Source organism: Dendrobates tinctorius, unplaced genomic scaffold, assembly GCF_039654945.1.
Source record: "Dendrobates tinctorius isolate UK_male_01 unplaced genomic scaffold, ASM3965494v1 ptg000031l, whole genome shotgun sequence".
Lineage (NCBI taxonomy): Eukaryota > Metazoa > Chordata > Amphibia > Anura > Dendrobatidae > Dendrobates > Dendrobates tinctorius.
Genome location: NW_027361699.1, coordinates 9,917,003 through 9,943,338, shown reverse-complemented (window position 1 = coordinate 9,943,338; position 26,336 = coordinate 9,917,003). Strand labels below are relative to the sequence as shown.

Genomic DNA, 26,336 nt, shown 5'->3' with positions numbered 1-26,336 from the left:
TACTGCAGGTCACCGCTGCGGGTCACAGTAAGTTGCAGAATCACGCTGACATCTGCAAGCATGATCCCGCAGCGCTGTGACCGACAGTACCGGCGGTAGCATTACTGCGGGTGACAGTCACAGCTGCGGGGTAACGCTGACATCTGCCACCATGATCTCGCAGTGCTGTGACCAACAGCATCGGCGGTAATGTTACCGCGGGTGACAGTCAAAGATGCGGGGACACCGCTGACACGTGACAGAATGACCACTAACTGGCAGCTCCTGTCATCGCACGCACTGAGCAGTGTTTGCAATGACAGGGGAAAATAAAGCCCACAGCATACGCTGCGGGCTACAACAAAATGACCACGATCTCCCCCCACAGCTGTGACCTGGACAGCCCAGGAGGGTGTGACCAGGTCACAGCTAAGAGGCAGGAGGAGCGGCCTCAATGTAAGAGATACAGTCTGAGTCCGACCGTGGGCTCTTATGCCCATGGCTGCTGCAAGTGAGGTGTGCAAGTGTCGTGCCCAGACACTTACACCCACCACTAGTGAAAATGGCAGCCCCCAGTGGCAAACATAAAAGTCAATAAATAAAAAACTATTAAAGTAGTTAATTTAATTTTGTATTAAAAATAATTGATTGTATAACCAATAATTATGAATACAAAAATTAAAATCACGGCACCTTCCCTTTAAGGATGAGGCCCTGCATACCAGGATAGGGATGAGGGCGATCATTCCTGCCAGGATAGGGATATGAGGAGGACCTTTCCTACCAGGATAGGGATGAGGGGGACCGTTCCTACAAGGATAAGGATGAGGGGTGACCATTCCTACCAGGATAGGAATAAGGAGGGCATGCATACCAGGATGAAGATGAGGGCCATGCATACCAGAGTAGGGATGAGGGGGGCCAAGCATACCAGGGTAGGGATGAGGGAGCCATGCATACCAGGTTAGGGATGATGGGGCCATGCGCACCAGAATAGGGATGAGGAGACCATGCACACCAGGGTAGTGATGAGGGGGGCCATGCATACCAGGGTAGGGATGAGGGGGCTTTGCATACCAGAGTAGGAATGAAGGAGCCATGCACATCAGAATAGGGATGAGGAAACCATGTACACCAGGGTAGGGATGAGGGGGGCCATGCATACCAGGGTAGGGATGAGGGGGGACATGCATACCAGGGTAAGGATGAGGAGGCCATGCATACCAGGGTCCATGCATACCAGGGTAAGGATGAGGAAGGCCATGCATGCCAGGGTAGGGATAAGGGGGGCCATGCATACCAGGATGGGGATGAGGGGACCATATATACCCGGATAGGGGATATTAAGAACAGAATTGACCACATTTTTTGTATCAATTTTTTTCCCTAATTTCCTCCTCTAAAACCTAGGTGAGTCTTTTGGTCCGGTGCGTCTTATAGTCCGAAAAATACGGTACGTTGTTATGGTTGCTGCTACACCACAAAAAATGCTGTAATAAGTGATCGATATGTCATGTCAATGTTGTCTTGCTCCGCAAATAATAAGAGAACAAATTGATCCAGTAACCAAAATATGAAACGGGAGTAAACACAACTTACATTTTTTTTTTTTTTTTAAAACTTCTGATTTTTTTTTTCACCACTAAAATAAAAAAATGGAAATGTTTTGTATCGCCATGATCATACTGATGAGCAGAATCATATTGTGACTTCATGTTTACCACACAATTTAAGCTATAAAGACCAAAACAATTCCAGAAAAAATGTCAGAATTGCATTTTTTACACAATTTCACCACACCTGGATTTTTTTTCCCACTTTCCAGTACATTTTGTGGTAAACTGAATGATGTCACTCAAAAGTACAACTCATCCCTCAAAAAACAAGCTTTCATACATCTACGTGTACAGAAAAATAAGAGTTACGGCACCGGGAAGAAGGGGAGGAAAAAACGGAAATTGGCCGTGTTGGGAAGGGGTTAAAAAATAAATACTTAATTTAAGTAAAAAGAAGGCTATTATGATCATGGACTGGAAAGCTGACATCAATCAAATTCACCCTCAGATATGATCATGAAGGAATAAAGCAGAAATAAAAAAACATTAACAAAACAATTTTTTTTACGTAAACTCACCAAGGCTGCAGTTTCCTCTGGTTACAGTAATTGTTTTTTCAAATGTGTTTTTAATTAAAGTCTCAGTGCTACAATCCTCGCTTGCTTCAATGCATTGTCTTCTTGATGAATATCCTTCGGCCTATTGTGGAAAGACACTACTTTGTGTTATACAGGACAATAAATTACTTAAAGTCAAAATAAATTATTTTCCAATATGAAAATCTACAAGGTAACGTCTAGGGCCATAAAGAGAGAAGAGTTTATCATGAGTGAAACACTGTCATATTGCTATTTTTATTACTTAAAATAAAGATCTTTGCTACTCATTGTAAGGTCTCTTTCTCGTAGCCTTCATTGGTAGACAATGGAGCCATGGGTTAATAGGCTCCCATCTGGAGGCTAACATTAAGGCCCGGGTCACACTTCCGAGAGTGATGTGAGAAACTTGCGCAAGTCTCTCGTATCAATACCCGACACTGCCGCCAGCACTCGGGACCGGAGTGCTCGGCTGCATAGAAATACATGCAGCCGCACACTTCGGTACTTATGCGAGAGACTCACGCGAGTTTCTCGCATCACACTTGCAAGTGTGACCCCGACCTAAGAATACAACTTAGAAAAAAGACGACTCCTTCCCACCAGGCTAAACCCGGGCAGCTGACACTCAGTTACTCAGTAAGTGCAAAAGCAGTAGGAGGAGCAAAACAACACCCCCCAAAAAAGAAGGGAAGGTACTGTATCTCTCAATGAAGGTTATTGGAAAGAGATTTTACAGTGAGTACCAAAAATCTTTATTTCTAGGTCGCGTTATTGGGGGACACAGGAACCATGGGATGATCTAGAGCTGTTTCTGGGGTGGGAAAATTAATACTAGTACTCCAGAAGGAAGAACAGCAATCTACCATGGTACTACATGAGCCACTGCTGCTTGTAGTACTCTTCTGCTAAGAGTTCCTTAGACGCAAAGGTAAGAGAGCCACAATGTTGTGGACAGAAAACTAAGGGGCGGCCCTAAAGAACAGAAGAACATATGCTTGGCGACCTAAGATCCGGGAAGCTTCTAATCTGCGGGGGAAAATCTGTACCCTGGCAGGTGCACCCTAGTTTAGCTCCACCCTCCACATTGGCAGATCGAACCCAGAAAACAAAGGTAGCTCTAAAGGCGGTCTGAAATCTGCCAGAGCATAGAGATGACACATAAGGCAACTGAATTTGTCATAAGGAAATGTTTCAAAGATCCGTATTCACAGGTGATTGAATAAAGAGGAGGTTTATTTAGAGTAAAAGTTACAGAAAAGGTTGGTTCCTATTCTGCCTAATCAAGGCTACGACAGGTCCGCCACTCAGACCCATGTCTGCCTAACTATAACACTGAGCTAAACTGAATAACTTTATCTGCTGCCCAGGTGTGGTCTGGTGGGTAGGAGTCAGCCATGTTTCCAAGACGCATTCTTAGTCTCCAGGTGGCAGTATAACGACTCACGGCTCCTGTGTTCCCCAATGAAGTGACCGAGAAGTAATTTCTACCCATGGATACAAGTGCTATCAGGGAATACTTTAGTTTCACATTAGTGAAGAGAAGTGTAGGTCCATTTGAAAATCATAAACATAGCTAAAATGCAAGAGTATTTACCAGCCATGGTCACAAAGGAAAATGCATAAAGAGGATGGAGCAGGCCATTTGAAAATCAATCAGGACACTGCTAAAGATTATCCTTCAGAAAATTTTTTCCATGTAATCTGAGAGTAGCATGACGTAGGGGCCAAGAGCCAAATTACAGTGATGTGTCACTTACTGGGCTGCGGGTTGCTGGTTCAATAAAATCAATGTTTTATCAGCAGGAAATTATCACTACAGGACTAAATGCCTCGTGGCTCCAAGTCAACCCTGCTCCCACCACTGATGAGCAGCTTCTTGTCAATGCACAGCGCAGATAGAAAGCTGACATTCAGCGGTGTGGGCGGGGTTATACAGGTCTCAGCTTTCAGAGCACTGCAGATGGGCAGCGATGTGCAGCAAGCAAAACAGAGATTATATCAAAATGACCGAATGCAAACCAGTAGGTGACATAGCTGGAATAGGGGGTCTTTGTTCCTATATCATGCTGCTCTCGGGTTACATAGCAAAAACTCGGTGACAAATTTCCTTTAAGGCTCCCAATATACATTAGACTAATGTGAACTGATACCGATATTATCGAGTACATCTGACATTCTAGTGTGTATAGGGGTTCTGGCCAACTAATTGTCGGAGATGGGACTGCCACTCACTTCGGTCTCTCAGTGATAAGCTGCTGGCAGAGATATCTGTTGGAGCCTTTCTCATAGAGAATGCAGAAAGGTGATGGTTAGGTAATAAATGGCAATAGATGGTTTGTAACAAGATCACAAGTTAAGTACCAGGGATGTTTTTATTAAAGTTATTTGTTAAAGCTGATACTCATATATTTACATGGCCCTAGATAACCAAGCAGTAATCTTTAAACTGGCTGATTTCATATTGAATGGGTCAGATGCGTCTCTCTTGTTCATGGGTTGTGCCTCGCCGTGCAGACTTTTTTCCAAACTCAGACAAACTAATTTAATTATATCCTTTTCCAAAACTCACGTATTGAGAACAAGTGTTCTAATTATGGATATGTTATATATCGTAAATCCACAGACTTTGGCCTTCTAAGTATCAGTGCATATTTTGTACTTTTTGGAGCAATTCCAAAAAAGCCTCTATATCACTCTTACTGAAAAAAAAGTTTAGCCCTAAACCTCCCTACTCTCCCTCCCATTTAAGTATTACCTTTAAAGGAGGGTCAGAAAGGCCAGCAGTGTTTGTGTTTCCATGGATCTTCGATGGCACCCATGAGCCAGATGATGGGCATTCAAAGTCAGCTAAATGCTCCTTAACCTCAGAAGATGAAGAACCTTCACTACTCATTCCAATTTCCTTAGTCTCTTCCGTTGAACTAAGATTGAGGTTATATAAATCCTTGGCAGGCAGTCTAAAATCCAGAACTGATGTTGACATAGTCCAAAGTTCAGATGATGGGATGGACTTAGGAAAAATTGTGTTTTCAGTTTGGACTTCAGATGCTGAATGGAAGGTGTCATCCTCCTTGGAGACATCCTATTTTGAGACATAGTAATGAAAAATGAAAGATACATAAACTTCCTTACAAACGTGCATGTGGAGACAACTTTCTTCTTTGTTTAGTCATACATTTAAAAACATTATATATGGTATACAGTATATGTTACATCGCTAGGATGCACATCACTAGCCAAAATGGTGGTCAACCATGAGAATGAAGGGTGTAGATAAAGGGTGCCACATAGTCTCATTTGACCAGATGCCAAGCTGTTAGGAATCCAAAAGGGATATTCATCCTATTTATCAATTCACTTTCTCTTGTGGCTCTGGAAGGTTTTCTTTTCTATTTTTTATTCAAATAGTACTTCAGTAAACTATAAAAAAAAAAATTTGTCCGAAGTCCACTTACCTGCATGGAACGATCAGTGAAGTCACCGAGAAGGTCATCATTACAGGCACTGCCATGTAGAGCTAACATGGAAGCCTGAAGCGAGACATCATTATCAGGAGGAAAGTGAGAATCCACACTACATTCTCCTGTCAGGTCTGCATCATTGGTCTCCACCTGCAGGGTCAGAAGCTCCAAATTACTTAAAAAGAATAAAGAGTAACTCATAAAAAAAAATACATGTTCATTTTCGGTTTTTCTACATCTAATGAAAAAGCGTAAAACTGTTTAACGTATGAAATTCACAAGGTACTTAAATCCCCAATTACAGAAACACAGGGACAAAAACTGCACAGACTAATGAAAACTCATCATGGCTGTGGCTGCATTTCTTATATGACAGCATCATGATTATTAAAGAGAAGCAGGAGATACACGTTCTGATAGACCACGCTGCTGTGAAAAAGGAGTACTTCCACGAGTGGCAATACTTCAAGTAGCTTTAATTAACACGTTTCAGGTTTGTACCGAATCCCTACCCAAAACTGAACTACATATGAAGATCAACACAATAAGAGGGGGATTAAATCCACAAAATGAGGAGTCAATAACGCCCACCTGGGCATGAGTAAGGTGTATAAAAAAAGCTGGAAGCAACAAAAAACAAAATGACAGCATAGACTAGAAAAATGAAATTATACCGATTTTTATTTGCTTGTTTGGAACTTGGCTCAGTGGTTAGCACTACTGCCTTGTAGCGCTGGGGTCCTGGGTTCTAATCCCACCAAGGACAACATCTGCAAGGCGTTTGTATGCTCTCCCTGTGTTTGTGTGGGTTTCCTCCCACATTCTAAAAGACATACTGATAAGGATTCTAGATTGTGAGCCCCATCAGGGACAGTGCTGAAAATGTCTGTAAAGCGCTGTGGAATTCCTGGCGCTATATAAATGAGTAAAATAAATAAATAAACTTAAAAGTAGTAGCTGTAGGATGATAAAAATTAATAATATTAAAAAATAATTTAAAAAAAATTACATGTATTTGTTGGATTGACCTGAAGTCCACATGTATAGTCAAACCCCACAAAAAACATATTTTTTGTTTATTATATTTTTTTATCATCCTACAACCGATGATTGTAGATCTGTGGACTCACAGCCTGGCTCAGTAGGCTGATGCATTGTTTTTAGACTTAGCACCGCTAGGCACTAGGTTCTAATACCAATTCCTTATTCCATAGTATTGCACTCCCATCAAAGTTTCTATCCTCTTAATATAATGTAATCATTATATTATATAGCACTGTGTAATTACAATTGCTCATATTTAGTGATGGGTGAAACCCTGGATGTTCGAACAGTCGAACAGTTAAAAAAAAAAGTTTGGTGCGGGGACCAGAACAATACCAGAACTGAATGGGGAGCCCAAATATTTGTTGTTTACCACTCTGTCATCTGCAAGGCAGCGCTGCAACCACTGCCTCTGATCGATGGTAAGCTCATTACCGCGGATCAGAGCGCTGCAGTTCCCACCCTGTCATATGACAGCGTGAGCCAGCAGCTGTGACCGGCGGTAAAAAGTTGTGAATACTACTTCCATCAACGTATGCCTGCTGCCGCTAATAACAGCAAGGGCAGGAGCGGCTGACGGGAGAATTCATGAGCCGGTGCCAGCGCTATAAATAAATAATAATTTACACTCAGCTGTCAGATTTATCATGGCTGGTTATCAAAAACAGAAAGGTGCCCATGCAGTTTTTTTTAAATTACCGTACTTAAATAAATACCGTATTTTTTGGACTATTAGACGCTCCAAGGTTTTAGAGGTGGAAAATAAGGTAAAATATATTTGGAGCAATAAATGTGGTAAAAAATTTAATAACATAAATAACATACTATTATATGTGGCATTATTATATATAAAAGCATGTTATTATGTTGGAAGCTACGGGTAGAAGATGGTGCTGCGGGACCGGTGTGGTGTCTGTAAAGTACTGTATGAAGACGCTGGAGGGTGAATATAAGAATGGGGGCACATGGCTTATATTTAAAGCACCACTCCAGCACTGAAAAATAACACTGGAGTGCTGCTTTAACCCCTTCACTACCAAGGGTGGTTTGCAAGTTAACTCCCGGGCCAATTTTTACAATTCTGACCACTGTCCCTTTATGAGGTAATAACTCTGAAACGCTTCCATGGATCCCGGTGATTCTGACATTGTTTTCTCGTGACATATTGTACTTCATGTTAGTGGTAAACTTTCATTCAAATAAATTGCGTTTATTTGTGAAAAAAACAGAAATTTGGCGAAAATTATTAAAATTTCGCAATTTTCCAACTTTGAATTTTTATGCCCTTAAATCACAGAAACACGGCACACAAAAAACTTAATAAGTAACATTTCCCACATGTTTACTTTACATCAGCACAATTTTGGAACCAAAATTTTTTTTTGTTAGGAAGTTTATAAAGGTTAAAAGTTGACCAGCGATTTCTCATTTTTGCAACACCATTTTATTTTTACGGACCACATCACATTTGAAGCCACTTTGAGGGGTCTATATGATAGAAAATACCCAAAAGTGACTCCATTCTAAAAACTGTACCCCTTAAGGTGCTCAAAACCACATTCAAGAAGTTTATTAACCCTTCAGGTGCGTCACAGGAATTTTTTGAATGTTTAAAAAAAAACTTTTTTCACAAAAAAAAATACTTCAGATTCAATTTTTTTTATTTTACCAAGGGTAACAGGAGAAATTGGACTGCAAAAGTTATTGTGCAGTTTGTCCTGAGTACGCTGATACCTGATATGTGGGGGGGAACCACTGTTTCGGCGCATGGCAGAGCTCAGAAGGGAAGGAGCGCCATTTGACTTTTTCAATGCAAAATTGGCTGGAATTCAGATCGGACGCCATGTCACGTTTGGAGAGCCCCTGATGTACCCAAACAGTGGAAACCCCCCACAAGTGACCCCATTTTGGAAACCAGACCCCCCAAGGAACTTGTCTAGATATGTGGTGACAACTTTGAACCAACAAGGGCTTCACAGAAGTTTATAACGTACAGCGGTACAATTAGAAAATTTTTTCCACAAAAATGATATTTTTGCCCCCAATTTTTTATTTTCCTAAGGGTAACAGGAGAAATTGGACCCCAAAAGCTGTTTTGCAATTTGTCCTGAGTAGGCTGATACCCCATATGTGAGGGTAAACCACTGTTTGGGCGCATGGCAGAGCTTGGAAGGGAAGGAGCACCATTTGACTTTTTCAACGCAGAATTGGCTGGAATTGAGATCAGACGCCATGTTGCATTTGGAGAGCACCTGATGTGCCCAAACAGTGGAAACCCCCCAATTATAACTCCAACCCTAACCCTAATCTCAGCCCTAATCTCAGCCCTAACTCTAGCCCTAACCCTAGCCATAACCCTAATGGGAAAATGGAAATAAATACATTTTCTTTTAGTTTTATTATTTTTCCCTAACTAAGGGGGTGATAACGGGGGTTTTGATTTACTATTTATGGCAGTTTTTATGTTTGGCAGCTGTCACACGCTGAAAGACGCTTTTTATTGTAAAAATAGTTTTTGCATCACCACATATTGAGAGCTATAATTTTTCCGTATTCTGACCCACCGAGTCATGTGAGGTCGTATTTTTTGCGGGGCGAGTTGACGTTTTTGCTAGTAACATTTTCGGGCACGTGACATCTTTTGATCGCTTTTTATTCCGATTTTTGGGACGCAGAATGAACAAAAACCAGCGTTTCATGAATTTCTTTTGGGGGGTACGTTTACACCGTTCCGCCTGCGATAAAATTGATAAAGCGCTTTTATTCTTCGGGTCAGTACGGTTACAGCGATATCTCGTTTAGGTCTTTTTTTATGTTTTGGTGCTTTAATGCAATGAAAACAATTTTATATAAAAAATTATTTTTGCATCGCTTTATTCTGTGAGCTATAACGTTTTTATTTTTTTGCTGATGATGCTGTATGGCAGCTCGTTTTTTGCAGGACAATATGACATTTTCAGTGGTACCATGAATATTTATATGCGTCTTTTTGATCGTGCGTTATTGCACTTTTGGTTCGGCGGTATGATAATAAATCATTATTTTTTGCTTCGTTTTTTATTTTTATTTTTTAAGGGGTTCGCTAAAGGGGTTAACTAATGGGACAGTTTCATAGGGCGGGTCGTTACGGACGAGGCGATACCAAATATGTGTACTTTTATTGTTTGGGTTTTTTTTTATTTCCAAAAAATGAATTTATTTGGGAATTTTTTTTTTTTTATTTATTTAGTGATTTTTTTAAAATTATCTTCACACTTTTTTTTTTTTTTTTTTAACTTTATGACATTATCCCAGGGGGGACATAACTGTCATGTGACAGATCACTGATCTGTCACATCACAGATCACTGTGACAGATCAGCGATCTGTCACAGGCACTGCATAAGGCTTCCTCGTGCCTGCGCTTTGCAGGCACTGAGGAAGCCAGCTCCCTGCAGGCCCCCGAAGGTCCCCATCGCCATCTTAGATCTGGGGACCTGCAGGGATGGAGCCCCCCGCAGCATCGCTGCACATTGCGCTGCCATGGGGGGCTCAGGGAAGCCCCCTCCCTGCCGATGCTTCCCTTTAACCCCCGGTACACCGCGATCGTGTTTGATCGCAGTGTGCAAGGGGTTAACGTGTTGGGGGCGGTCACGGACCGCCCCTGACACATTGTGCCTGGTGTCAGCTGTGATAATCAGCTGACACCCGGCCGCGATCGGCGGCGCTCATCACGTGGGCGCCGCTGATCGCTATGACGTAATATTCCGTCCATGGGAATTAGGTCCAGGGTCACATGGACGGAATATTACGTCCACTGTAGGAAAGGGGTTAAGATCCCATGGGAGAACTATAACTCTCAGCATGTCCTGCAGATCCTATGGCATGCTGGGAGTTATAGTTCACCACAGGATGGCAGAGTGATTTTTATGTGCTGTAATTCTTAACCGTTTAATTAATTCTTTCTTGTACAGGCTGCTGCTCACTGTGCTCACTGCAGGTCCAGCAGCCAGCCAGCCACGCTGTGGTGAGGTAATGCAGCATCACATGGCCGCACAGTGCCCTCCCTCTTATGACCTCACCACAGATCATGTAAGAGGAGGCTGCACTGTTTGTAGTGTGGTGTCTGCAGGACCTGTGATGACATCATGAAGAGGGAGGGCTCTGTGCGGTCATGTGATGCTACAGCCCGTCCTCTTCATGACCTAACCACAGGTCCTCCACAGGAGCATTCCGCATCGCATCAGCACAGCCCGGGCTGTGCTGCCTGTCAGGTATGCGATTCTTCCTGCTGAACTCTGCTCCTGCCCCCTCCTCCACCAGACACAGATCTCCCCAGCTGCTGCAGGAATCGGCGCTGGGGAAAGCATGTGGGTCTGTTATTTGATGCTCCATGCTCAGCTGACAGGAGGGCGGGGAAGCGGCTCATGAATATTCACTTCAAGTATCGGGACCAGTGGTTTCCCCAGCACTGGATTCCTGTAGCAGATAACATTTTCCTGCCTCCTGTAATCCCAGTGCGATCCCATTCCGCCGCTGCCCCCTCCCCACATGCTACATTCCGACCATACGACGAACTCACACTTTCCTCCCAAATTTGGAGGAAAAAAGTGTGTCTTATGGCCCGAAAAATACAGTAATAAAAAAAAAAACGCGTAGGGTGCCCATGATTTATGTCAACTAACCAAGCTAAGGCAGACAGCTGGTGGCTGGTATTCTTAGGCTGGTAAGGGGCCACCATGGATATTGGCCCCTCCAACCTAAAAATAGCAGCCCACAGCCATCCCAGAAAAGGCGCATCTATTACATATGCCAATTCTGGCACTTTACCTGGCTCTTACCACTTACCCTGTAGTGGAGGAAAGTCAGGTTCATATTTGTGGGGTTGTTGTCACCTTTGTATTTTCAGGCGACATCAAACCCAGTAGTTAGTAATGGAGCGGGATCCTTTTTCATAGCAGTGCGGTCTACCAGAATGTCTATTTCCTACTTCTCCTCAATCTACATGCAGAAAAAGATCCTCTTATCTGCAGATGTGACTACAGCAGCTGAATAATCTATTGGCATTTATTAGAGTTGTGACAGACATAACCCAATCAGGTGAGCAACCCCATCACCGCCGACTTCACTTTTAAATTACATTCTCACTCATTGTGTGCTTGTCTCCCTTTTTCTTTTTTACAAGTATCATCGCTACATAGGGGTTTTTTAAGTCATCAAGCAGTCCATAATATCTTTCCTCCAAACTATAGAGCTGTTAACACTTTGTAAATTTTTCTTTTGTGAGTAGCTCCTTAGAATCTTTTAAACCTGCTAATATTCTGGATGACCAAATATGAAAACAGATACCATAAGTTTATACACAGCCCATAACCTTAAAAAGGACCTGTCACCAGGTCACAAATGGCCATTTATTGTGCTTATTTTATTCCCGCTATTTCCCTTAGTATTCCAGGTTTCGCCTTTAAAATCTGCCAAACAGTTCCAGAGATACGGGACTTGTTATTTTGTTTTATTTATATACAGAAGGGTGTGACACACAGGATCCTCTGGGGCGTGTATTTGGGCTGCTCCGCAAAAATATTATGAGCCATACCCCATTGTAAAGACCATAAAATTAGCACTAAATAAAAAGGCCCATATCTCTGGAACTGTATGGCAAATACAAAAAAGGTATACTCAGGGGAAGAGAGGGAGTAAGATAAGAGCAGAAACTGGCCACTTTTGATCTGGTGAAGGTCCTTTTTAATTGTCATGTATTAAATCTAGTATAGTAAAAAGATGAACAATAACATTTCTACTTAAAAGCAAAAAGTTTTAGTTTATGTTCAAGCAGTGCCTAGAATTTAGCGTTATGTATTAGCGTAAGTGCAAGCAGGGGGGCTTCTTTGGTGAAGCAACAATATAAACATCATGAAAACATTTCATCTTTCCAATCTAATCTTACTAAAATATATTAAAGTCAAGTTTCTGGCACTAACCAGAGCTAGTTCGGCATGAAAAATGGGCGCATCATTGGACCCTTCCTCATCAAACAAGTGTGCAGTGTAGAAAGCAGAGTCATCCTTAGCAGAGATATAGCCTTCTTCTGGGGAGAGCTGCAGAAACACCATGAAAGGAAAGGACAGCAAGTGGAAAGTTGAGCAAGTTATTAAACAGGTTTTTCAGTTTCGGAGTCCAGACTGAAAAGGAATCTGTCACTCCATTTGTAATGCTGTAGATAAGCCCCCGATGTAACCTGAAAGATAAGAAAAATTAGTTAGATTATACTCACCGAGGGGCGGTCCGGTCTTGGTCCGATGGGTGTTGCGGTCCGGCGCCTCCCATCTTCTAACGGTGACATCCTCTTCTTTGCTGCCTGTCGTGGCTCCTGCGCAGGCACACTGCTCTGACCTGTTGAGGGCAGAGCAGAATACCGCAGTGCGCAGGCTCCCGACCTCTCCCGGCACCTGCGCACTGCAGTATTCTGCTCTGCCCTCAACAGGGCAGAGCAGTGCGCCTGCGCAGGAGCTACGACGGGAAGCAAAGAAGAGGACGTCACCGTTAGATGGGAGGCGCTGCACCGGATCGCAACACACATTGGACCACTACCGGACCCGGACCGCCCCTAAGTGAGTATAATCTCACTCATTTTTCTTCTCTTTCAGGTTAAATCGGGGGCTTATCTACAGCATTACAAAATGCTGTAGATAAGCCCTTGAGGGCAGTGCCGGCAGCTGATACTCGAAAAATGGGGTGACAGATTCCCTTTAAGAAAACAAACAAACTGTGCTTTTCTCACCCTCCTAGGATGTAGCACTAAGTCTATACAGCAACTCCCAGTGTCTGTCGTCAGCAGGGCTGCACACAATCACTGAATTCCGCGTTTCTGGGTGGTTTGTTCCGAGACGCTGATCCCAGTGATTAACTGCAGTGCTCTCAACGTGACGACAGCACTACAGAAAATAGCAGACACTGTGTGCAGCAGCAAGGATTCAGCACTAGACCAGGGACTGTGAGAAAAGTTTGTTGAGGGATGATGGGTGAGGGATCTTCCGAAACTGGAAAAGCCCTTTAAGTTGTAAGTATGTGGCTCTTTAAAAGAAAAAAAACACAACATCTTAAAGGGATATTGCTATCTCAGCAGTGAATATTCCCAAGTGGTCATTTCTGCGGAGACCACCGGGCGGGCTTGTTATTGACACTCCAATAGAAGTGAATGGACATTTGAGACACATCATAGTGCAGCCCGCTCAGTTGTTTCCACAGTCCTGGCCACTAAGAATATATATTTTATATACTGGGCAGGTATAAGAGAACACAATAATATTCTTACTGGCAGAGGCTTGGCAACTCCAATATTAACAGCTCCAACAGGTGCACCCTTGAGTGCCTGAACAGCCTCCTCTAAGTTGGCATGTTCCAAGTTGATGTCATTGACAAACATCAGGCGATCACCCGGCAAAAGGCGGCCATCTTGTTCTGCAACCCCTCCAGGCACTAAAGATCGGATTACTATCACTGTGCTTGCTGGGTCAATGGGATCCTAAATGAAGAATGAAGTTCCAAACATTACTTACTACATTTTCATGCACGCTACATCGTTATGTGCTGGAAAGAAATGCATAAATTAAGGGTGAAAGATACAATCAGAGGGTTTGTGCTTTACTTTTATGAACAAAGGGTTGAAGTGAACAAAGTCCAATTGTACCCAAGGGGAGAATGGGAAAGCAGTCATCAAAACAGTGTTTATTAGGAACGGTCCACAGGGAGCGTGAAATCTCCAGATAACAAGATATTAATTGTTGAAAGAAAATACTTATCTCTTTATAAAATGCAAGATGTCAACGTGCAAAAACATGTTCCTTGTTTCTGGATCTTTATTAAATGAAGACGGAAGCACAACGCCTCAATGTCCAGGCGAGAAAGGTGCTTAACCGATGGAACATGGAACTCTGTATTTTAGCGGCCATAACTTTATTTATGGTCATTGTCGTAAAAAGCCGTGTTATATCAGGGAGGAATTGTATTATTGTACTGTTTAATGGCATTTAGAAATTAAAGGGAACCTGACATGCTGAAAACAGTATCTGATCTTCAGGAATGTGCAGATCAACAGGCGCTGATCAGACTGAAATAATTGTGGGGGGAAAAAGTTTTGGTAAGCCTTACATTTTAGTAGTGGACAATCCCTGATGATTGCAGGAGTCCAGTGGGCGGTCCTACTCAGTGACTGGAGTCTTCCCTGTATGACAGTGCATTCAGAGGTTGGTGTCAGTCACTGAGCAGGACCACCCACTGGACTCATACAATCATCAGGGATTGTCCACTAGTAAAATACAAGTTAGGCTGGTTTAACATTCGCGTTTTTTAGCGCAGCGCATCGTGCGCTATTGGTCGCATGCGCCCCTATGTTTAACATGGGGGGCACACGGTCTTGCGTTTGCACGCGTTCGTATGCGTTTTCGTACGCATGTGTTTTTTTAAGGTGTGCGCCTAGGCGTGTCAGACGCAACCTGCTGCATTTTTGGGTTCGTCCAATGGCTTAAAAAAAAACGCATGCGCACACTTGCGCACGGAATGCGACAAAATATCACATTACAGTCTATGGGAACGCAGACGTGCGCATAGACATGCACACGCATGCGTTTTAAGAGTTAACATGGCTTGAAACTGGTTAAGACGGTTGCGCCTAAAAAACGCAAACGCATGCAAAACGCATGATGCAGGGTTTTTTTGCATGTGTTTCTATTGCGCACGAAGCACTGTGCTAAAAAACGCTAATGTGAAACTAGCCTAATACTGAAACTAACTTTCTTTTTTTTTTTTTACAAATTTTGAGCTGTCCCCAGACCGGACTGAATGTGTAACATGAAGGGTTAACTTTTCAGCTGATTTTGGGCATTATTAATTTATTTTTAAGGTGTTTTCAGGTACTTTACGCCTATGGCCTTGTATATTAAAAATATTCATTTCAGCTACTGAGCACCCTCCCCTACTTCAACAAAGTCTTTCCACCGCAGCCACAGTCTTTACTGACAGGCCACAGTGGTGATGTCACCACTACAATGCATGTGACCACTGCAGACAGTCACTGGGCTCACCACTGATGCCAACTTATGTAGTGAATATTAGCAAAGAAAATTCCATCAAAATGTCATTGTGAATGCTTGCATTTGCTACATATCACTGAATGAGCACTATGTAGGCTACAAGAATAGAAGATAAGAGGCGGTTATAAACCTCCTCTGGATGGGCAGTCGCTAAAGGGTTAAAAGGGATTTTCTGAAATTATAACACTAAAGGTCATCAATACGTGATCACTGGGGGATCAACCTTTGGGACCCTAGTTACATATCACGTTTCCTGCATCATTTGCATGGCACAGCAGCTGGTTTAGAACAGTGGCCATATGTTTTGTTGCGTGCAAACAGCAATAACTGCAACACACTGTGCGTTTCGGATTACTCATGCACCATGATGGAAGTAGTCCGAAACGCGTAGTGTTACAAGTGTGACACGTGGGGAAGATATCTCTATGTTTTAACCATATGAAATAAAAAAAATAAATGCTTTTAATGGATTTCTGTTGCTGGTTACCTGTTTTCTGATGGGAAAACAGGGATTTTAGAAAAAGAATAGCATCCTGATCTGCAAGTGATACAACGCTGGAAACAGGGTTTCTATCCCTATGTAACAGTGATCTTAAATTACATAACAAAAACCTGATAACAGATTCCCTTTAATAAAATTGTCACATCTATGAGCTACTAGTGTGCCACAAACAACTCTATGCTAGCTATGAGTCAGAGTATATGTCTACTGAGGTTTATGCCTATTTCTGTCATACATTATAATAGCAAAACTGTCAGGCTATAGTTACCCACATCCCCACCCAGTGAAGACCACGCTGCTTCTTAGAAAAGGGGTCAGATAAAAAAAGATGCAAAAATCAGCCAACAAATGGGTGTATTTTATATGCACTAGGCTGCAGCTCTCCCTGCGGTAGTTTGTGCAATGACAGGACAGAATAGATTGGGGACCTCCCTATACCAGTCAGGGCAGGTCACTGACATTATGGACTCTTGCTTTGCAGTGTTGAGAGCCCTAATTCCAATCACCACCATTACCTAACCACTACCTGCGAACAGATACACAGTTTAATATAGAAAATTCAAGGTCCAAGCAAATTAAAAAGAAAAAAAAACAGAAAACACACCTGATAATCTAATATACTGAAACCAAGTCCTAGGCTTCCTTTTTCCAGTTCAATGTGCTGAATGTCAAGCTCCCACATTGCCAAGGGGGATCCTTGTGCATCTTCAACACTTGGACTTTCATCATCTTCTGCCATAATCAAGTCATCCGTTTCGGAGGATCCAACCGCAGCACCAAAGTCAAGATGAAGCTAAAATCACAAGAGGCTTTTTGAAGATTCACATTGAAGCAATGCGGCATTAGTTTGTATTGTCGGGCATAATAATGGAGTGTATAACGAACTTCCAGCTAAGGCCTGTTTCACACTTCCGCTTTTTGACGTCAGTCAAAATCCGCCAATTTTTTAAAAAAACGGATCCGTCAAAAAAGGGGCGGATCCGTTTTTTCCCCCATAGACTTACATTAGTGGCGGATCCTGACTAACGTTCGTCCGTCCCTCCCGCTTTTTGACGGATCCACCAAGATTTCAGCGTCTCCCGGGCGGATGGGACGGACACTGCAACGTTTTTTTTCTTTGACGGTCCGCTATTTTGCCGGGTGCATTTTCTCTCTCTCTCTCCCCTTTTTCCCCATGCTGCGTTTCCTTTAAAATGCAGACTTCGGCGGATCCGTCAAAACAACGTTAGTATCTCTTTCTCCGCCTTTTTCACGGATTGCAACTGACAGAAAAACCATAAGTGTGAAACGGGCCTTAATAGCTGATACAAATACTCTTTTTTTTTTCACTTTTATTTACCCAATGCTCTTTTTTCAAGAAAGTGAGTGATGATTGCTCAATAATCTTTGTATATCTGCTACATATATAACAGTCTAATATGAGCCCTCACAGCACATTTTTTCATTAAATACATGGTCATATATTTGAACAGACGTATAAGATCCCTACTTAATAACATTAGACTAAATATCTGTAGGCAATGTTATTATCACAATACAATACTACAGGGTAGTGAACACAAGTGACATCACCTAATAGTCAATATAAGCTCAAAATATAAAAGCAGGTGATAAGTCTGGAGCTTATACCTCAATGTAGTAGAACAGCTACGTAATTGCAACAGAAGTCCATATACTAGTAAGTTGCACAGCAACAACCTCCTTTAGTAAATGCATCAGGATGATGCCCAATGTGTTTCACCTGTATGCTTTTTCAAAGACACTCTGGCTTTAGACTTTACTTACCGTATATACTTGTGTAAAAGCCGATGTGAGTATAAGCCGAGGCACCTAATTTTGCCACAAAATACTGGGAAAACTTACTGACTCAAGTATAAACCGGGTATGCATTGTCCCCTCATCCCTATCCTGGTATGCATGACTCCTTATTCCCAGCCTTGTCTGCATGGCTCCTTATCTCCATCTTTGTATGCATGGCTCCTCATCCCTATCCTTGTATGCATGGCTCCTCATCCCTATCCTTGTATGCATGGCTCCTCATCCCTATCCTTGTATGCTTGGCCCCTCATCCCTATCCTTGTATGCGTAGCCCCCATGAGAAATGCATAAAGAAAAACATTCTACTTACCTTCCCTGCGCACCCTTGCAGCATCTTGTTCCACTGCCAGCAGCTTCTGTGGCCGGGAGATTACGTGGCCCCGCTCATTAAGGAATGAATATTCACCTCTCTCCACACCTATGGGAGTGGAGAGAGGTGAATATTCATTATCTTAATGAGCGGGCACAGGTGATAGCCCAGCAGCTGCGGCTGTAACTGTGCTCGCTATAAGTGAAATGAGCATTCATTGACAGTGAAGTGAATATTCATTTCTCTTTAGCAGCGGCAGAGGAGTTAGCCACAGCCGCCAGCTCCTGCCCCCTGAGACACGCTGCTCCGCCACTCCCCCTGCCATCTTCTGTCACAATGACTCGTGTATAAGCCGAGGGGGGGCGTTTTCAGCACACAAAAAATGTGCTGAAAAACTCGGCTTATACACGAGTATATACGGTACTTTAAAATTATAATTACCTTGGACTCTTTACTACATATTAGACCAGGAATTAAAGGATCATCATCTTGTTCTTTCCACAGCTGAGTATTGGAAAACTCGTCATCCTATGACGCACAAAAGAGGAAAAAAGTAAAGTGTACATTTGCTGCCACATTTCCTGCAGCCTGCTGTTCATTCTCACATTTTCTAGATTAGGCCTCTTTTAGACATCCGGTGTCAGGGGTCCGGCGGCCTGCGGCGAATAGCCGGGCCGCCGGATCCGGCCTGCAGCGGTGACACCGGATGTACATGCGGCCCCTGATGCGGCTTGGAGGACATTTAAAGGAGCCGCAGCACCGGGGGTCGAGAGAGCCAGCCGGAGAGAGATCGGGAGGCGAGAGAGCAGCCAGAGAGACAGCGGGGGACAAGAGAGCAGCCAAAGAGACAGCGGGGGACGAGAGAGCAGCCGAAGAGAGAGCGGGGGACGAGAGAGCAGCCGAAGAGAGAGCGGGGGACGAGAGAGCAGCCAGAGAGACAGCGGGGGACGAGAGAGCAGCCAGAGAGACAGAGGGGGATGAGAGAGCAGCCAGAGAGACAGAGGGGGACGAGAGAGCAGCCAGAGAGACAGAGGGGGACGAGAGAGCCAGCCAAAGAAAGGTATGGAGCGTATGGAGAGAGAGAGAGAGAGAGAGAGAGAGGGGGAGGGGGAGAGAGAGAGAGAGAGATGCGCGCCGGGCACTTGTGGGGTTAAAACTCATAGTGCCCGGGCATGCGCAGTTGAAAAAGCCGGTCCGGCGCTGCAAAAAAACGTTGCAGCCAACGTTTTTTGAAGACGCCGGACGGCGCATGTTTGCCGTATCCGGCAAAACCCGGAGGCGCCGCATGTCCATCCGGCATGATGCGGCGATCATTATATTCTATGTGAAAAAACCGGATCCAATTCCGGATCCGGTTTACACAAATTTCGCCGCATCATGCCGGATTTAAAAAAACGGATGTGTGAAAGTAGCCTAACATGTGTTTAAGCTTTATTCCTGAAGAGAAATCTTTTCTTGTACAATGTTACATAATCTTATATAACTCTTATAACAGGAAAGGTAATAAACATGATGTTTCCAGCATTTCTGCGCCAACTAAAGGGAATCTGTCAATATGTTTTTAGCTACTTAATCTGAGAGCAACACAACGTAGAGACAGAGACCCTGATTTCAAATATGTGTAACTCATTGGTCTGCTAGCTGTACTTTTGACAAATGCACTGCTTTATCAGCAGGAGATCATCACTAGAGGTCTATTAAACTTGTTGCCAAGTAGTCCTTAACATTCATGAGTTCTGTATAACCCCGCCCCACCACTGGCTGGCAGCTTTCTACCTATTAAAATGGGGGACCCCCCCAAAAAATGTACTTAATAACCAGCAAAGGTTAGGCAGGCAGCTGCGGACTAATATTAATAGACTATAAAGGGGCTATGGATCTTGGTCCCCTCCCAGATTAAAAAATATCAGCTTTCAGCCGCCCCAGAGATGGCACATCCATAAGATGTGCCAAATGTAGTACATAGCCTCCGCTCTTCCCACTTGCCCTGTGGTGTGGCAAGTAGGGTGATAGGATTGGGGTTGAAGTCAACTTTGTATTGTCAGGTGACATTAAGCCCAAAGGTTGGTAATGGAGAGAATAAAACCCAGAATAAAGTCATTTATTTGAAATAATGGCACAGACTCCTTTATTGAATTAAAATTAACCAAACACTGATACTCCCCTTTACGCCCAATCTATGGAAGCCCATGTCCCCTGTAAAGAAATAAAATAATAAAGCAACATAATTCTCACCTGTTCTAAACGTCAGCTGCCAATACAAAGCTGACATTCAACTATCACTGTTATGAATGAGTCACCGTAGGAGGCAAAAGCAGAAATACAAGCTAAGTCCAGAAAACCAGAGAAGTTGGCAACTATCAGATTGCAGACCCCTGAACCTATCAAGACAACTAGCAGTAGCCATGGGGGGTTCCTACGATGCCCTAGACCCCTCGATCACGGCCGGAGAATTAAATAGGCCTAAAGAAAGAAAGGGGAAATCTAAACTGCCCCAGAGCAGACCCCAAAGCAATAGGCAGCCCCCAACATATAATGACGGTGAAGCAAGATGAAAACACTAACACAGACAGAAAGACAGACTGAGCAAAGACGGGGGCCCAAAACTACCTAGATAGGAAAGGACAGGAAGGCTGCTGTCTGCAATCTGCCAAAACCCTATCAAAGACATAAGCCAACAAGCTGATATGAAAAAGGCCCTGAAACAGCTAGGCTTCAAAAACTAAATCAGCACTCAGGTATTTTCAGAAGACAGAGCTAAAGGAATTCAGCACACCCAGCAGGGAATGGCAGAAATCCAGAAAAACAAAGCAAAACAAAGTCAAGCACCAATGCAAAAGGCCGAGCAGCAAACTTAGCTTTAGAGGAGCAGGAATTCAGACTGGTCTCCAAGGATCCCACAGAGAAATCACCCGCAGGGCAGAAGGGCGTCGGCAGCCTTATATCCAGTCAGTAACTCCACTCAGCCAGTCATCATCATCAGCCTCAGGTGTTTGATAATCAGGCTCACTACCTTTCTTTACCAGAAGAGGGAGTTCCTCGGGCCTCAGTAATGAAGGGGAAAATGAACTCACAACATATCACCCCACTTGCCACTTCCACAAGACAAGTGGGAAGAGCGGAGGCTAAGTGCCAGATTTGGCGCATGTTATGGATGCACCATTTCAGGGGCGGCTGAGACCTGATATTTTTCGTCTGGGAGGCGGCCAATATCCATGGCCTCTTCCTGGTCCACAGATGTCTGCCTAGCCTTTGCTGGTTATTAATTATTGACATCAATCTCTCCTTCACCTTCCATATACAATCACTTGCCCCTTACACCTAAAGAACATCTCCAGAATCCGCCCTTTTCTCACTATGGAAACAACAAAAACCCTCACTGTCGCATTGGACTACTGCAACGCTCTATTAATTGGCCACCCCGTTACTCGACTTTCCCCTCTCCAGTCCACAGTGCAGTGGCCAGGGTTATCCATCTGGTTAATCGGTACTCGGACGCGTCCACTCTTCGCCAATCGTTACACTGGCTGCCCATTCATTACAGGATCTAATTTAAAGTACTTGTTCTCACCCACGAAGCTCTCCACAGTGCGGCACCCCCCCTACATCTCCTCCCTCATTTCTGTCTCGGCCTAACCGACCACTGCGCTGTGCAAACGTCTTTCGACTAACCTCTGCACTAATCCGCACCTCCCACTCCCGACTCCAAGATTTCTCCATGTTGCGCCAATCCTCTGGAATGCTCTAACCCAATAAATTAGGACTATCCACAATCTCCACAGCTTTAGGCGCTCCCTCAAAACGCATTTGTTCAGAGTGGCCTATTACGTTCACTAATCAAAGTCATTTTATGTGTAAGTGTGCGTGTGTAGCCCATTCACTATCTCCATCTATCGGCCACTCCCTCAAGATGGCTGGACCATCATTGTAAATACACCATTGTAAATACACACCTGTACTTTGTATCTCCCCCACCTCATTGTAGATTGTAAGCTCTCACGAGCAGGGTCGTCTTATTTTACTTTAATTATTGTATTGTTAATGTTGTTACTTATGACTTGTGTTTTGAAACTGTTAAACTGCAAAGCGCTGCGGAATATGTTGGCGCTATATAAATAAAGATTATTATTACAGTATATAGAAGGACCCTAACGAGTGAGAGAGCAAGAAAATAGTATTTCCAAAGAAAACTATGTTTAAATTACATAAAGAATTACTCTGTATAAAAGTTCAGGTTAAAATCGCATTGCATACGGATTGCATTCTTATGTGATTCGGATGTCACGCAGCTGCTAGGTTATAAAAATCGGATTGTACTTGCATGAAAATCGTAATCTACTTGCATGACACTCGTTCGACTTTTCAGAAACAAAATCAGACCATTTTTTTTACAGTGATGGGTATGAGCCCTTACACTGAGAAGTGTTCTGTTGCAGAATAAATTTGGATCCATTCAGAAGCCTCCGTTATTGTACTGCATGATGGATAAATATCTGCCTGTATTTCGACCAAAGGAAACTGCAGCAGATGAAGGACACATCACATTTACTTTTCCTTGAAATCAGATGTCAAAGTGTCAACAGATCAAAACTGGTAACAACCAGTGGGGCCCAGCTACACCCATCTGGTATTTGGAGAAGTCTGGCCAGAAGTGGTCTTCATAGAAGAACTGTGGTCAAAAACCAAACCTTTGACATGGAAACAAGAACAAGTGACTCAACTATGCAAACAGATACTGAAGTATAGAAAAATGGCAGCAGATTTTCTGGACTGATGAAATAAAATGGGAAATATTTGGCTGTAACAGAAGGCAACTTGAAGATGGGCTGGAGAACAATACTTTAATGAAAGTCTACAAAAGTCTACAAGCTACAGTGAAGCATAGTGAAGGTACCTCGCATGTTTGTGGGTGCATTTTATTAAATGGAGTTGGAAGATTGGTCAGAATTAAGGGGGCGTCACACATAGCGATATCGCTAGCAATATCGCTAAAGCGTCACAGATTTTGTGACGCAGCAGCGATATTGCTAGCGATATCGCTATGTGTGACACTTACCTCCCACCGGCTCCCCCGCTGGCTATCGCTGATCGCGCGAGAACGTCCTGGGCCGTTTCTCGATGGCGGCTTCCTGCTGGGCTTCCTGCTGGTGCCGACGAGCGACGCGTGGACGCGGGCGGAGGACTTCATCATCGCTGCATGTGACAGGTAAGTAACGACCGCTGCTGCGTCGCTGCATCACTGGTGAGATCTGCCTGTTTGACAGCTCACTAGCGACCATTTAGCAATGCACCAGCGATCCTGATCGAGTCGTATCGTTATCGGGATCGCTGGTGCATCGCTAAATGTAACGGGACCCTTAATGGTGTCTTCAAAGATGAGAAATCAATCAGATACTTATCCATTGTACAATACCATCAGGGAGACACCTATTGGGCTCCAAATTTATCTTACAGCAGGACAACGACATCAAACATACAGCCAATGTCATTAAGAACTATCTTCAGAATAAAGAAGAACAGGAAGTCCTGTATGGCCCCCACAGAGCCCTGATCTCAAGATCTTTCAGTTTGTATGGGGCTCCATGACAGAGAGAAGGTTATGCGCAGGTCTACACAGAAGATCTGTGGTTAGTTCTCCAAGATGTTTGGAACAATCTTCCTTGCAAGTTCCTTCAAAAACTATGTGCAAGTGTAACGAAAAGAATTGATGCTGTTTTAAAGGCTAAGGGTGGTCACATCAAATATTGATTTGATTTAGAGATCTCTTTTGCTCATTCACTTTACATTTTCTCCATTGATAAAAAAAAATATTAAAACATCTAATGCTGAAAGCATTCTTACTTCAGAGCAAGTTTTTCACACGTGACTAAAACTTTCAACAGTGCTCTATATGAAAATATAACCACTTCATGTGCTAATAATTTCTAATCCTATTATTCTTCTCATCAGAATTTATCTGTTTCAAATTTATGACGGATGACATGCCATATAATATAATAAAAAATAATGTAATCCTTCATTGTTTTCTACGGCATTGCTTTAGTTTCATATTTAGCAAACAGAGTGAATATAAGATTGCAAAGTTCCGATTTAATTAAGATTGCTAAGGTACTGCATGTCATATAAATCACTGCCATTAGCAATGACAAATATTTGGCACAGATATACAACTGCCAAGGTCGACAGCGAGTTTTGCATTCTTCCTGAATAATTTTTTTAACACATACCTTATCTATGAGATGAACGTCTTGTTCAGAAATGCATTGTTCTTCAGCATTAAATGGGCTGGCATCTTGTTGCACTGGGCGACAGCATACCATAGTCACGCAGATTGGCAGTTCTTTCAAGATGTTTACCACATCTTTATGATTTTCGCCCAGGAGAGCTATTTCATTTACCTTTAAACAAAAGCAAAATTCTACTGTGATTATACACACGTATTGTGCTTTACAACTTCAAATATATTTCCACATAGAATGAATTAAAGGTAGAATGTTACCATCGTCTATTCTTTACAGTATGGAAATAATGGACCATAAATGAACAGACCATGAATTTACATTATTAATTAGATTCCTACACCCATGAATGCAAAATACCTCATTGGAAGAGTACCCATGGTATTCAATTGTCTCTTTGGAAATTAAAGAGTTAAAATACAATTTCAATGGGGTCCTTAAGCTTCATAGCAGCTGTCTGTGTGGGGTGAAGAATTTGGAAAGCTAATGGCTGCCAGAAGTTGCTTTAAAAAATAGGTACACCAACACGAATAATTTTTTTTGACTTCCTAAATGAAGTGGGTGCCATTGTATTCGGCAGCACAGGTCCTGTTTACACAAGAACAATGATCTGTGGAGAACAATGATCTTTTGTGTAGTGAAACGCTTGTTTTTCGGGCAATACACCATAATCGTGCAGTATAAATGGACCTTAACCACGTCACTCCCCAAACCTGTTTTCACCATAACAACCAGGCAAACTTTACAATTCTGACCACTGTCACTTTATGTGGTACTAACTCTGAAACGCTTCAACGGATCCCAAAGACATTGAGTTTGTTTTTTCATGACATATTGTATTTCATGATAATGGTAAAATTTGCTGATATGACTTGCGTTTATTTGTGAAAAATCGGAAATTTTCTGAAAATGTTGCAATTTTCAGACTTTCAATTTTTATGCTCTTAATCCAGATATGTCACACAAAATAGTAAATAAGTAACATTTCCCACATGTCTACTTTACATCAGCACAATTTTTTAACTTTTTTTTTTTGCTAGGAAGCTAGAACGGTTAAAAGTTGACCAGCGACTTCTCATTTTTCCAACAAAATTCACAAAACCATTTTTTAGGGACCACATCACATTTGAAGAGACTTTGAGGTGTCTATATGACAAAAAAAACCCCAAAAGTAACACCATTTTAATAAATGGACCCCTAAAAGTCCTCAAAACCACATTCAAAATGTTTATTAACCCATCAAGTGCCTTACAGGAATTAATGGAATGTGGAAAGAAAAAATGAACATTTAACTTGTATTTTTTCTTATTTTCACAAGGGTAACAGTAGAAAATGGACCCCAAAATTTGTTATATAATTTATCCTGAGCACGTCAATACCCCATATGTGGGGGAAAAGGAGATTTTTGTGTACTCACCGTAAAATCTCTCTCTTAGCCTCTTATTGGGGGACACAGAACCATGGGTGTTATGCTGCTGTCCACTAGGAGGCGACACTATGCATAATCTGAAAAAGATTAACTTTGGCTCCTCCTCTGCAGTATACACCCATGGACGGCGTCAGCTTTCTCCAGTTTTGTGCAAAAGCATTAGGAGGAACATAACAGAAAAAAACAACATAACCATGCCTGTAAGAAGGCTACTATGTACGAGCTCAAAGAACAATATAAAAACTCAACCATAACAACGGCCCGTAAGGGCAACAGGGTGGGAGCTGTGTCCCCCAATAAGAGGCTAAGAGAAAGAGATTTTACGGTGA

The 26,336-nt window shown here is 42.8% G+C and overlaps 1 protein-coding gene across 9 annotated transcripts in view; it reads right to left on the bottom strand.

The window, feature by feature from the left end:
* The window catches only part of MPDZ (multiple PDZ domain crumbs cell polarity complex component), a 249,883-nt gene that overhangs the window by 128,120 nt on the left and 95,427 nt on the right, over positions 1–26,336 (bottom strand). For 5 of the 9 annotated variants that reach the window (XM_073572172.1, XM_073572174.1, XM_073572176.1 and 2 more), the window contains exons 15-22: positions 24,567–24,737; positions 18,781–18,867; positions 16,816–17,004; positions 13,933–14,142; positions 12,599–12,715; positions 5,590–5,745; positions 4,890–5,216; positions 2,114–2,234 (exon numbers count right to left, since the gene is read on the bottom strand). In XM_073572172.1, coding sequence (XP_073428273.1) covers positions 2,114–2,234; positions 4,890–5,216; positions 5,590–5,745; positions 12,599–12,715; positions 13,933–14,142; positions 16,816–17,004; positions 18,781–18,867; positions 24,567–24,737 — 1,378 coding nt within the window. The remainder of the gene's footprint in view (positions 1–2,113; positions 2,235–4,889; positions 5,217–5,589; positions 5,746–12,598; positions 12,716–13,932; positions 14,143–16,815; positions 17,005–18,780; positions 18,868–24,566; positions 24,738–26,336) is intronic. The other 4 variants (XM_073572175.1, XM_073572179.1, XM_073572180.1 and 1 more) reach the window with 1 other exon arrangement.